This window comes from Athene cunicularia (assembly GCF_003259725.1).
Source record: "Athene cunicularia isolate RWA chromosome 13 unlocalized genomic scaffold, athCun1 chr13_part1, whole genome shotgun sequence".
NCBI classification, from domain to species: Eukaryota; Metazoa; Chordata; class Aves; order Strigiformes; family Strigidae; genus Athene; species Athene cunicularia.
The window spans coordinates 8,770,963-8,784,835 of record NW_020799117.1 but is presented as its reverse complement, the minus strand read 5'-3'; the positions used below and the strand labels follow the sequence as shown (position 1 = coordinate 8,784,835).

General features: G+C 37.4%; 1 protein-coding gene across 1 annotated transcript in view; it reads left to right on the top strand.

Moving 5' to 3' along the window:
* Positions 1–13,267, top strand: part of CLINT1 (clathrin interactor 1) — a 25,257-nt gene extending 11,990 nt beyond the window's left edge. Inside the window, exons 6-11 of the mRNA XM_026858308.1 lie at positions 680–923; positions 1,451–1,532; positions 5,865–5,942; positions 9,886–10,181; positions 10,831–11,035; positions 11,523–13,267. Coding sequence (XP_026714109.1) covers positions 680–923; positions 1,451–1,532; positions 5,865–5,942; positions 9,886–10,181; positions 10,831–11,035; positions 11,523–11,884 — 1,267 coding nt within the window. The 3' untranslated portion in view covers positions 11,885–13,267. The remainder of the gene's footprint in view (positions 1–679; positions 924–1,450; positions 1,533–5,864; positions 5,943–9,885; positions 10,182–10,830; positions 11,036–11,522) is intronic.
* Positions 13,268–13,873: the final 606 nt, after the last annotated feature.

Here is a 13,873-nt window from a genome sequence, read left to right as displayed (position 1 = left end):
GGGGGGGGGGGGGGGGCAATTGGTTTGTTTGTGAAAGACTTAAAATGTAACAGATTAAATATTACACAGTGACATCTAAAAAGTTTTTCCCTAAAATGGTGACACTTTTGTTCTACATTTTAAGAATAAATATGTGTTCTGTGATAGAAAATTAATAATATCATTGCATTGCATAATTCTGTAAGCCTTCTTTTTCCACAAATATTTTAAAGAATATAAAAGACTGTTTCTCTGGAAAGGGAAATGAGCTGAAACAGGAATGGAATTCTCAAAATCTGATAGTACCTGTATCTGGTTCACTGCTTTCTGTCTCTTGGTGTAAGTACTGAGCAGACCTGCCAACTTAACTTTTTGTTGCTGAAGTGTTACATAATGTGTGGGGGCGTTCCTGTCAGAAGGTAACTAAATGTACTGGATTTAAACACTGATTTCCTATTATCCTCTGCCGTGGACTCTGCAGTGAATGTTTAACAAAATAACTTGCTTTTCTTCATCACTTTGGTACAATAGGTCCTATGCTGTGTTATGTAGATGTGTTATGTAAGGGTATTTCCTTTCTCAAATGCAGGAAGAAGCAGTATTTTTACAAGGACCTGCAGTAACCAAAACTCTAGTGGCTTAAGCCACGTGTCCATTTAGGTCCGTCATGAATTGTTTTCCATGGCTTTTGTTTTTCCAGTGACAGTGATGAGGAAAAATCAAGAAGAGGTAAATCTCCCAAAGCTGAATTTAAAGATGAAGAGGAGACTGTGACAACAAAACACATTCATATTACACAGGCTACAGAAACTACCACCACCAGACATAAACGCACAGCAAATCCTTCAAAAACCATTGACTTGGGAGCAGCAGCACATTATACAGGGGATAAAGCAAGTCCAGAACAGAATGTTGCTGCTCATACTGCACAGTCGACAGCAAAGGTGAGACAGCAGAGCACAATAAATCATGACTTTGGAAACAGTTTTCTTCTAACCTCTGAGAATTTCTAGTTTAGGATAGAATTTTTGTTATGCAGCCTTCAAGGGAACTATTTTATCAAAAATGTTTAATTGGGGTTTTCAGACGCAATGGAACAGTTTAATTTCAGAATGACTTTTTGTGTGATTGCTTTAAGATGTAGAAATTTTAAACTTAGTCATTACTGTGTTTTACTCTCTTCAGGAAAGCAAAGATAAAATCTTGCCCAGAAGTGTGAAGGATTCATTGAGCCTGCGCACTTACAGACAAGTTATCAAGTTCTTCAATTATCAGAAAAAAAAGAGCCACTTGCTGTTTGATTTGAAATTTAGCCAGGTTCTGGTGATTCAAAAACAAATCTGCCATCTTCCCCCCCCAAAAAAAAAAAAACCAAAACCACCAAACCCAAAGTACCCCAAAAGTGCAGAAAACTTCTTAATGTTATTTAAGATGAGTGATCTCGCAAGCTGAAAACTGATTTCTTCTTCAGGCTTCTGTACCGTCTGGCAGCAAGTCATCTAATGACCTGGTTGATCTATTGTTTGACGGAGCTAGCCAGCCAGTTTCAACAGGTAGGCACATTTTGGTTTAATGATTTATTTTTTAACTTATTTTGAACCATTTCTGAGGTTAACCTTGTTTGTTGTTATATAGAGTAGTAGATTGAGAAATGAATACTCAAAAAATTTAGAGTTGCCTAGAATCTTTTGTAGCAAGGTACTGTATGTGCTATGCATAGGAGTAATAAATGATAGCAGCATAAAGATTAACTGCCAGATCAGTCTGTCAGAAACTGTGTTTGTAATGTAGTTATTTATAATTAACTCTAAAAGCGAGTGCAATCCATTCACGTCCAAGCATTTCTCATAGTGCAATTCAAAGGCTAAGGCAGCTGGAGATGGATGATCTTCATATAAGCTTTCATCTAAACTATATGGCAAACTTGTTTTTTATCTTATTTTGTCTTGGTACTTGGTTGATCCCAACCCTAATACCAAAAAGTAAAAGATAGCTAAAAGTAAAATTATTCATTATAAAACATATCTCTTCACTCTCTGAATGTGCAGTTGAATTTTAAGTCCATTAACCTTCATATGGAGTTACCCTTACAGTCTCAAAATGCACTTTCTTTTTAGAAGTGTGTTAAATTTCAGTGCATTACATACAGGATTGATAGATGGGCTGAGGGGTTTGGTAGTTTGCTTTTCAAAATGTAAAACTTTAAAGATTTGTTATTGTGCTTACAGGTTCTTAATATCAACAGTCTTGATAGCATGAAATAGAGAAAGGACTTCCATGCACTTGTGTTCTAAGGGCACAGCTGGGAGAGAGTTAACTGTGGGCAGAATTTTTGTTTAAAGATCACTTTGAATAGCCAATATTATATGAGCATGTGCCTTTACATAGATAGAAACCTTTCATGCAACTGCTTTCCATGACAGATAAGCAACTTCTCTTTATTATAAATGTATGGGGACGTACACACGTACACTTCTACAAACAATGTGAATATCTTGAGGACAACAGATACTGAGCTTCAGTCTCTCTTTTGAAAACAGTGTAAAGTCACAGAGCCTGTACCAAAAAATGGCAGTCCAGAGTGGGTAGAGACCCACTTGTGTGGCAAGGTGGCTGCATTTATAAATATGTAAAGACTACTCTTACTTGTGTCTGAACTTACACCACTTCTGGGTGTATTGTAGCGGGAACCCCTGTAATATGTCACACTAGGTATTTTTATTATAATGTATGAGCAAAGTCAGCATTATGAGCACTCTATGCAACGCAGTTCATCACTAGGCTACCAAAATGCTACCCCTGTAAGTATTTAATAGATTATAAAATATATGAATATTCTATTGGAGTAGAGGGAAATTGTCACGGTAATTTAGTGTCAGAGATCTGTCCCAATCTTCCTTATTTCTGGTAGATCTTAAAAACTGTTCACCTTTATTTTGGGGAGAGTAGATAAAGTTTATGTGTCTGTTCTGAAAGACATGCTAATTCCTAATGGTTAAGAAATAAAATGAATTTCATGCATTTGTTCTTTTATGCACAGATTTAAGGAACAATCTATTTTGCGTTATTTTCTGATTTTATTAACTTCGTATGCAAAGGTGTTCATTGGAGTTACCACAGTGCTGTGGAATTTTAAGATCCTGTATCTGAACCACTGCCCCAAATCAATACTGGGACTTCTCCTATCCGGTTCTAATGGGAAAAGAGATTAGAGCCTTTAAAAAAAAAAAATTATATACACATGTATGTTTTTATTTTTATGTATAGGAACAAAATCACATTGAGAATAGATGTTTCCACTTCAAAGTGAGCCTTCCCATATTTCAAACAGAACTATGGCAGCTTCCATATTACAATATATTTGAATCTTTCAGCAGTTTAGTTCTTTGCTGTAGTAAGCCTTTTTTCTTTTTTGCCTTTTTTCTTCTTTTTTGAAAGCAGCATTTAGAAATGGTGTTGAGAAGAGGCATATTACCAGCTGGTCCTGCTAAATAACCTCTTTGCTTGGGAAGGCAGATGGAAAGGGTTCATTTGTAGTGACAGATCTCACATGGGAATCTTTGAGGATAACTCATGTTGAGAAGATTAGCACTGTCCTTCACATGCAGGTCACTTGTTATGACCACTGTTCCTTGCAGCACAGGGTGTGGGAACGTTCCCAGTGTCAGGGAAGACACAGGGAAAGGGTCAAATGCAGCCTTTGATCTGTCCTGTGAAGAAACTGTCAGGGAAGTCACGTGAATTCAGGGAACTCAGAATTTGCTTATCTCTGTATTTTCAGGTGCAGAGATGTGGAAGAAGGGTGGTGAGGTTTGGGGGGGTTTACACATTAATAAAGCAACACAGTTTGTATGTGAGGAGGGTTGGTTGCCATAAAGGAGCAATCTGAGAAGATGTAGGATCTGTAGTTAGACCTGCTGGAAGTAATTTTTTGGTGTTACTAGAGATGAGATTCTTTAAACTTAGCTGGTGATACGTTTCTTTACAGAGTTACTGTATTCAGCTTAAGCTCTGCCACTGCGCTCTGCAACTCAGTTTCATTTGAAAACAGGCAATAGAGGTGGAGGAAAAGTTGACTTGACTGAGAATATTAAGGGGTTATTTTGGTTTTGAACCTAGTTCTGCTTTTAAAATTAAATTAATCCCTAGATACTTTGTCAAACAGCCCAGGGATAACAGGCATAGCACATGAGCAGTGATTCTAATTTTTTTTTTTTGAGGATGTGGTCAAGAGTATGTCATCAGTGTTGCTCATTCTGCATATAAACTCTCAAGCCATTAACCTGTTCTGAACTCTGTAAGGACACGTGATGAAAAAAATTGTTTGAAAATGTTCATTGCAGTAGGCAGTGTAAACAGGATCAGAGCGGGTTTTTAGCTTGATATTTTACTGGCTTATCTCACCCTTCTTCATTTGCAGGTTGCATTGAGTATAAAATCCACATATAAACATATGTAAGATGCTTATTGGATACTTCAGAATTTAAGAAATTTTTTAACTTTGTGTGAAATCTTTTCCTTCTTGAAAAGGTGGTAAAAGGATTTCAGTAGTGCTGTATTTCTGAAAATGTGAAGAGACCATCCCTGCATTCCCTTCTCATGTTTTATATCATATGTTACACACTCAGCAAGAAAAGACATTTCCCCTTGGAAGAACAGTCGCCTTCCTGGCAATGTCTACAGTAAAATAACATTAAAAAGAAATACAAGTACACATGTATTAGAAAGTGAATGGTTCCTTTTATTACTGCTAGCCATTTATTAAAAAGGAGATGGTTCTAGTTTAATTAACCCAGTTGAGAGTAGCAGATGGGGCAGAATGTCTTGCAGCGATAAGACAATTCAGAAATGGCACCAGATGTTGGAAGCTGTCCCTGGTGATGTTTGAGTGCAGCACAGATGTTCCAGTCCCACCTGGCTAGTTTCTAAGCACTGCAGGCTAAGCAGCTGTGATGTAACCTATATAATGTACACATAACACTAAAAGCAAAATAATTGAACTGCTGTAGCTTCTTCTAAGGGTGGGACTTCTTGGAGGTGAAATCTTTGAGGACAAACAAATAAGGTCAACTTCTTAGTTTTCCCAGGTCAGTGGAATACTTACTTAAAAGCTTATCAAGGATAATTGGATGATTTTTTTGTAAATGGCTTTTATTCATTTTAAAAAAGCAGCTTTCCAGTATGGTTCTTAAATCTTTCTTCTGTTTTTATACCTTGGCTGTATTTTTTTATGAAAAATTGTTACTATGCTGTATTCAGAAGTTAATAATTTATATGCTGTATACAAATGTCTGGCTGGAAAACTTAGTGTTCCTGCTGTCGAAAGGAAGAAAACTTATAAAATAATGAACACAAATACAAGCTCTGTCCTTGAAATCCCAATTCAAGATCATTGCAGAATCATTCATGCTTTATGTAACACAAAAACTAAATATAAAGCGACATGCAATTTTTCATAGTAAGAATAATAAATTAACTTTTATACAGTAAGAATGTTTTTGGTGTTTATATGTTACACTTCCAAAGTTTTAATTTTACAAACTGCCAAACTGGTAGCATCCCTCACTAGTTAAAAACTTGATAACCTTTTTAATCTCTCTAAATTTATATTTAGAGATAGCAAAAACTTGCATCTTTTAGTTCTTCCCTAGGAAAACAAAATTGCAAGATTGGCAAGCTAGTTGGAAAGAATCCAGTTTATTGTTGCAGGCTTGTATAAATATAGTATGGTGATGAAGAGGAAAACAGTGCTGACTTAAGGAGCAGAATCAATAAAATCCATCTTGCCAAATACGGAACAGCTTTTCTTCATAAATCCTGCATGCAGTTATTGCAATGGATCTTGCACAATCCTGTAACAGCATTTGGCTTCCTTCTGTTTCTAGGTGGATCAACTGACCCATTTGGAGGATTTGCTGATTTTAGTTCAGCTGCTGCTTCAGCAAGTTTCCCATCATCGCAAGGTAGGATTAATTTCCAGATTAAAATGCTGTTTAAGGGCAGAAAGAGAGGAGGAGATGCCACATGGCATTACTGAAAGTCCCTTCCCTTTCCAGGGCAACTTGTGTTTATGCAACTGGATGGTGAGTGCTATACTGAGTAAGGAAGAATCCACTGTCTGGCATGTGTCTCATTGGACCTAAAACTTGTAATGCACTTTATTTCAGAGAAATGTTACTAGGAGTTAAAAATATAACCGTGTTCACCTGATAATACAATATAAGCACATAATAAGATTTAAAACATGGCTCCAAAGCTAATTTTGAACTGCACTGAAATAAGATGTGACTTCTGGAGTGGAAAAGTAAAACCTGAAACAAACAAGTGTGGGTCTAAATGCAGGCTGAAGAGTGCTCACTAAACGATTTTTAAAAAGAACCTAGTGCATTCCGCTTTTGCACTTGTGGGCAAAGAACTGTATTAATTGGAGTTCTACAGTGATGAATGCTTCAGGATGACAGTATTTGTGTTTCAAAAGTGATTGGAAAATTGACTGTAGTGATAGGACCATTCACATTATTAATCATCATAGTCTTTCCAGTGTTTAAGGTTATTCAACTTTGATTTGCAATAAAAAGCAGTCATTTTTCTAATACTTCAGCTAACAGTTTGCAAGTTGTTTTTTAATAATTAAAACCTACCTGTATCTGAAAAAAAAGCTAGCTGCTCTGGTGGATTAAAAAGACTTGTGTGAAGTGCTTGATAGTTTGGTTTGCTTGCTTATAGTAAAGCTATGAAGTGAAAAGTTGTTAGAAGGGTTTTGTGCTGCTCTTTATAGTTTCTGAACATGTGCAGAGGGTCCAGATCAGTCTTAAGAACTTTAATGTTATGGACAGGATACTGAAGTAAATGGGTAAGTTGAGCAAAACCAAAGGGTGAGATCATGTTCAATGGAAAACAGCACCCCACCTGTGCTAGAAAAATGAGTCCCTAAAGATGTCCTCATCTCCTACCTGTCACGTAAGATTTAAAAAAAAAAAGTCTGTAATTGTTTAGAGAAACACAGTTATGGTGGCCTTGTCATATGGCATAATGAGGGGAGCCTGAGACAGGCTGTCTCCGAAACTTCCAGTGATGTCTGGGTTACTACTGTAAGGCATGGTATGTTGGAGTGGAGTTTAGTCAAGTTTGTCTTCCATACACAGTCCAACCTCACTGATGGCTTTTGAAGTTGCATATATGCATCTGTGGGATGAAGCTGACAACATTTTATTTTAGCTTGGCTAAATAACAATTTGTTCCAGTCTCTTTCCCTTTTAGGAGAATCCTATTAAATAAAAGATATCTAGATCTTTCTTAAGTCAGGCATGAACTGACTGATCATAAGAGCAAGACTTTAGTAATGCTTGTTGGGACAGCACTCAGTTCTGCCCTTGCCTGGTTGCAGGGCATGTGGTTTAGAGCTGTCATGTGTCCATACAGCTGGCTCAGTGCATGTGCAGTCATTTTGCATGCAAACACACAAGCTGTTATGTAGACATGGCCACCATCTGAAAAATGTTTCCCTTAAAATTGAACTGAAAAGAAAATAAAATATTCTGGGAAGCTGCCTAAAGCAGTCAGCTTCTTTGCGTGGAGTGGTTTTGGGAGCCTACACTGCTACCCAGACAGGACAGTGCTGCAAGCAAACGTGGAGTGGAGGGAGCTGAATGGCTATCTTCTGTGAAGTTAATTTGGGCAATAGTGGTATTTTTGACTGGGGGTTCTCAGCCAGAGTGTAGAATTAAGTCCAAAATGAGAGAAGAATAGCAAAGAGGTTGATCAGCAAATCTACCTGCAAGCCAGCTTTTAGTCAGCATGTTTATATCTCTTCCTTTATTTTGCTGTGTTAGAAAAGCTGTACTGGGCATGGATTAGTTAATACACCTTTAATTTGCTTGGCAGGAAAGAACTGCTGTATTTTTTTTACAGGCTTTCTTAGTCAAAACCAAGTTGTTTTGCAAACACAAAGCCGCCTACTATGCAAATAATTTCTGTGTTAATACAGTCTAAATTGATACAATCCTTTATCTGCATTAACATGATTAATCTATTCCAATCACCATTATGCAAGGGACAGGGAGTCCTGTGAAATGATTAATCATTCCTGAACAGCATAAGCCCCTCTAGAAATCTTTTCCTTCTTGATTAATCATCTTTGAAGTTCTACTGAAGGGGCAAACCCTTATCCCTTTTACCCCCACTTCCATTATTGGTGCTCAGTGCACAGGTCTGAACACAGAAGGAGCACACTCAGCATTTACTTATCTATCAGGAATATTTAAAGTAGGTTTTAATTTTTAATATGTAATACTAATTGAAACATTCTAATATAGCACTTCTTTGTGAGGGAGATCAAAGCAAATGTTCTAGTAAGGCCCTAAGCTAATGAATATTAGTCCACTTCATGCACTGAAGTTGTTGGCCATGCTTGGATTTTGTGAACAGATTTACTTTCCTACTGTTCTTTAAATTCTGATGTATTGGTAAAGATAAAGATGACTAAAGGTTGAAGGTGCATGTTGATAAATATGTGTATGGAGTGTAAGAGTACTGCAGTTACCTTCTGAGTCAGTAGAATACAGCTGTAGAAAATTGCTATGGATGGCTGCTAAGAACTAGCCATTGCATAGGTCAGGAAGTGGAAACTGGCACTAGATTCATCTACCCCAGCTTTATGTGTTTGAGTCTTCATTCACTCATCTAAAGAAATTCAGCAGATTATTTAACTGTTCATTAGAACTCATATTTCATTTTGTATGGCAATGACATTGGTTGTCACTTAGCTGAAGTACCAAAAGTTTATCAGTGACATAATCAAAAAGCTGACCTGCACAATGGCCCAAACTTCACTGTGTAGCAATGAGGGCTGTTTAAATGGCATTGCTTTATTTTTAGCATCTCCTGTAGATGTTTTTCTAAGCTTTTCTTCCCCTATCACTCCTGTGAAGTAACCCTTTTCTTGTTAATATGAAAACATGTGTTTTTAAGGTAGGTAACATCTCCCACTTGACTCAAAGGTTATGGCATATTCTCGGTTCACTGCTTTGTGTCTCTGGACATCTGTGGTCCTGTAATAGGTACCCTTGCAGTTGTCTACAACACATAACTGTTAGGCTTCTCTGCAGAGAGCTGTAAGTTACTGTGTTTTGATTTAAATGTTTGTCTACAAAAACCCTGGTATGCTGAAGTGAAATAAAGTTTAAGTGATGAACTGAGAGGTGAGCAAAGCTCCTGCCAAGAGAATTGCTAGATCCAAGACAATTTCTGCTTCAAGCCAAGGCATTTAGTTCAGGAATCAAATTTAGAAAACTTAATCTGTTTTACATGAGCACTTCATGGGATGGGAAGAAAGTATTCCTTACCACCTCAAATAAGACTTCACTGGCAGCCCACTTCCAGAGTTCTGTATTTTATTCCTCGGCATTGTTTTATACAAAGAGTTACTAATTGTATATCAACAAATTTTGAAGTAGTTGTCTTTGCTTTATCAAGTGTCTCATTCCTGACAACTGTTCTCTCAGCAAATACCAGAGCTCTGAGATAAAAAGTTGATAAATATTACCAGAATTCTAGGTGGTATTTTGACTAGAGCCTCCAATCTACCCCTGTTATCTTTCAGTCATATTTCAACTAAAGAAAACCTGTCTCTACATATCTTGCATCCACAGGTGATGTTATCAAACTTTCTCTATGTGCATGGGTGTTTCATATTTCCTTTGCTATCTCATTAAAATTGTTGGAATATTCATGAGAGGGAGTGATGTCCAGATGGAGGTTCTACCTGCAGATGTTAATCTGGACGGACACAGATCAGCTCTCGTTTGTTTCAGTTCATAGAATATGGCATTTGCTCAGTGCCTTTCTCTAAATTCTGCCTTTCTTCTCTCTCTCCTCCTTCCTGCTGCACTGTTGCCTTTCCTTCAGGTACAGCAACAAGTGGAAATGGAGATTTTGGTGACTGGAGTGCCTTCAACCAAGCTTCTCCTTGTCCCAGTGCTTCATCTGGAGAGCTCTTCAGCAGCACGGCACAGCAGCCAGCTATGGAGCTCTTCAGTAGCTCACAGCCAGCATCTGGCCAGCCTCCAACTGCTTCAAATTCTACTGATCTTTTTGATTTGATGGGCCCCTCTCAGACAACCATGACCTCTTCACAAAGTATGAATTTCTCTATGATGAGCTCCAGTGCTGTGGGCATCAGTTTACCCATGTCAAGGTCACAGGTATGTGGCTATTTGTACAGTTTGGTAATGACCTTCCTCAATTAATCTTTTGTCTTCTCTTTAATGACAACACTCCTGGAATCTATACCATTGCCTGGATGTTGTGATCAGCATTTTGTAAGAAAGTTATGTCCAAAAATGTTTGAGTATCCTTCTAAAGTGTCAGATATTCTTGAAAAGCCTCCTTTTATAAGCTAATTTTCTGAGAGGGACTTCATGGTTCTATGAAGTGTTGCTATTTTGTTGGGGAAGATGAGGTGGTTAATATTTCAAATCTTAAAGCCACCCTCCACAGAAAGTTTCCACCTTCAAGTAGATGGAGGCGAGGGCCATTCTGTTCTCCAGTGGAGAGTGTTTTTGGAAACCATAACAGGTCAACTTGGCTTTTGTTCACAACTTGACTGCAGATGATCAATGTCATTCCACATATTGATATGGGACCTTGATGCTAGCTTACAAAATACTCTTTTAACCCATTCTAATGATGTAACAGAACATGACAGCACTGCTTTGGAAGAGCTGAAGTTCGTGGCTAAAAAAATCATTGGCTTTTTATTGTCTTCTGTGGCAGAATTAACACTTATTCTTTAGTCCTGATTCTTACTGGTAAATTGTTTCAAGTGGATCCCAACATACTTTTCTTTTTTAGCCTCTGCAAAGCGTGAACACTATGATGCCGAAGCCTAACCCTCTTTATAATGCAAGCACAGAGATGGTGCAGAAAAATGCAAGCAAAACTCTACCCTCAACTTGGTCAGATCCCAGTGTAAATATCAGTTTGGACAATTTAGTACCTGGGATGCAGCCTTCCAAACCCCAGCAGCCATCACTTAATACCATGATGCAGCAACAAAGTAAGTGATTATTGCGCTGCTTTGCATGCACACTGAGCCCTGTGTGTGTTTAGTAGGCTGTTCTTAGATGGAGTGTTCTATCAGTTACTGGCTTTTTACATTTAGGCATAATTGTTTCTTAAACTACTCTGATGGTTCTGACACAAGTGGTATTTTCTAAACAAACGCTGACATGCTAGTAGGCTGGTATCTGTACATTTACTGTTGAGTTTGCACCATTGCAGCATCTTGATTTCAAGCTTCCTAATCTCTAGAATTTCTCAAGAATATGCATGGTAGCATGTATTCTTAGAAAATGCTATTTAAAACTTCTACAAAAGTTTTCTGAGTCTTCACACAGAAAGTAGGGAAATGCGTGTAATAGCTGCCTTTTTGGCCATCATGTCTTTGTTCACAGCAGTTAGCACGTAAGTTTCTTAAAATACACGAGCACCTTCAGCATCAGATTCTGATTAATGATTTTTGCATCCTGTTGTCTCTTTTACAGATATGCAGCAACCTATGAATGTCATGACTCAAAACTTTGCAGCCGTGAACCTCAATCCTCAGCCTAACATGATGCCTGTTCGACCCCAGACGAGCCCACTGATGGGAGGGCCCATTCCTGTGGGGATGGGAATGCCCAGTGTGATGTCAGGTACGATGGGAATGACCTCCATGGGACCCACGCCTATGATGAACCAGGGAATGATGGGAATAAACATGAACATGGGAGTGCCAGCTACAGGCATGGGTTTGACGGGCACAATAGGAATGGGGGTACCCAATATTGCTATGACCTCTCTGACTCCTGGGACTGTGCAACCCAAGCAAGATGCCTTTGCGAATTTTGCCAATTTTAGCAAATAAAGATTGTAAAATAAATAAAATGAGAGAAAAAGAAAATAAATGGGCAGACTGAATGAAGGATTTTTAGCTGCACAAATAGAGCTGGGGAAGGGATGGAAAACACCGATCAATACTTTTCTTTTTCCTTTATCCGTTAAAGTGTCTACATAAAGAACCAAAAGCTATTTTCTAAGTGTTGAAATAACTAGTGTTCAAATTCTGGAGAGGAGAAAGGTTCTTCTAAGGAATGTGTTAGATGATTTTGCAAAATAATTTGTATTGAGACCATCAAAAAACCTTTCCTACGCAGAAGAACCAATTTTATCTTTGAGACTTGATGGAAGACTGGAATTGGGGTTGGGTAAAAATGTTTGAATCTAATTTTATACTTTTCTTTTTTCTTGAAGAGCTTGACTTTCTTTTTCCCCCTCTCCCTGATCGCTTTGTCATAATTGGATCATTCCTTTTACTACCAGTGAGTCCACAATTGAAGTCACTCAAGTACTATGATCAGTTTTTTATAAGAATATATATTTTTGTCCAAAAATGGCTTACATATGTGATTATGGCTAATTCAAAGGGACCTGGAATGTATATATACTTTTGCTAATGTTCCAGCCACACTGCTATATTACCCAAATTTTTATTGTGTAAATCCTCTCTCAGCAATTTGGTGATCAACAGATTTTTGGGGTCTTAACTTGCTTCTATTGTTATAACTGATATCCAGTGCAAATCTGGGAGAAGCTTTATCTAAGACTGCTGGAAGGTTTCCTTTCAGAAAACTCCAGAAAATGTACTTTCTTGCAGTTCTTTTACAGTGGCACTTGGCATCCTTTGTACCACCAATATCCCTAAGAAGCCACTGGTTTAGGGCATCGGGAGGAGTCATAAGGCAAAAATATTTATTTTTTGCATCATTACAAACAAATAACAAGGTAAATTACACTTATGTAAACCTATAACCCTACCTAATCCAACAGCATTGGATCTTAGCTTTTATACAACATTTGGTGATTCTTTTGTGTAAATACAGCATTAGCAGCTGTGGAATCCAATAGATGAGTTAAAAAATATATATATATTAATAAAGGAAACCTGTAGCAGTCAAAGATTTTACTGATTTACTGAAAACAAAATGAATTAAGGTTTTTGGGGTTTTTGTTTTTCCTTCTGTAATTCTGCATTTACGTTCACATCATGATTCTAGAATCTGGAACACAGACATTGTTATATTCACAAGCTGAGAATATTGTTAAGAATAAGCACTATATAGGTATGAAATTTATTGCCTCCCTTTTCTTATGTTGGATTTCTTTTTTATTATTAAATTGATAAAACTTTGTTTCCATTGTATTCATAATGTTCTGTTATACATAACATTAAAATGTTCATTAAAATCAATGTTGGGCTGCTTTTCCTTTCATTCCATTTGACGTTTATGAGAGCATTTGGGAAAAAAAATAATTATAATTTGGGCAAAGTAATTTTTATAAATAATTTAAAATTGTTTAATGACTTCTTATCTGAAGCCTTTCCTATCTGGCTCTACTGTTAGGAATTAAAAATGAAGCAGGCAAGATATCCTGACCCGCTCCAGCCTTGCTAATGCTCCATCTACAACATTTCTAATTAGGCAGAAATTCATGTACTTCAGCTAAGTGGTAATGAAAAGTGATTCATTTGCTGAATAAGAGATGAGAGTGAGTGTAATTAGCTGACTGCGGTTTTTAATCTTTCAACAATTCAATGTGTTTAAATTAGTTTCAAAGAATAGGAGCTTTCAAGTGTTGTTACATCAAAGTAATCAAGGCAGGCTTTAACGGCTGAGTAGGAGAGAGCGCTCTGGTTCCTGTTCTGAAACCTTTAAACTTATGTGGAATAATCATCTTCAGAACCTCTAGTTCTAACAGATGGGAAGACTCAAACTGGTTCAATATGCAGAATTGTGGTGGGAAGAAAGCTAGTTCCTGGGGTGGTAGATGGGTGGCAAGGAAAACTAAACCTGTA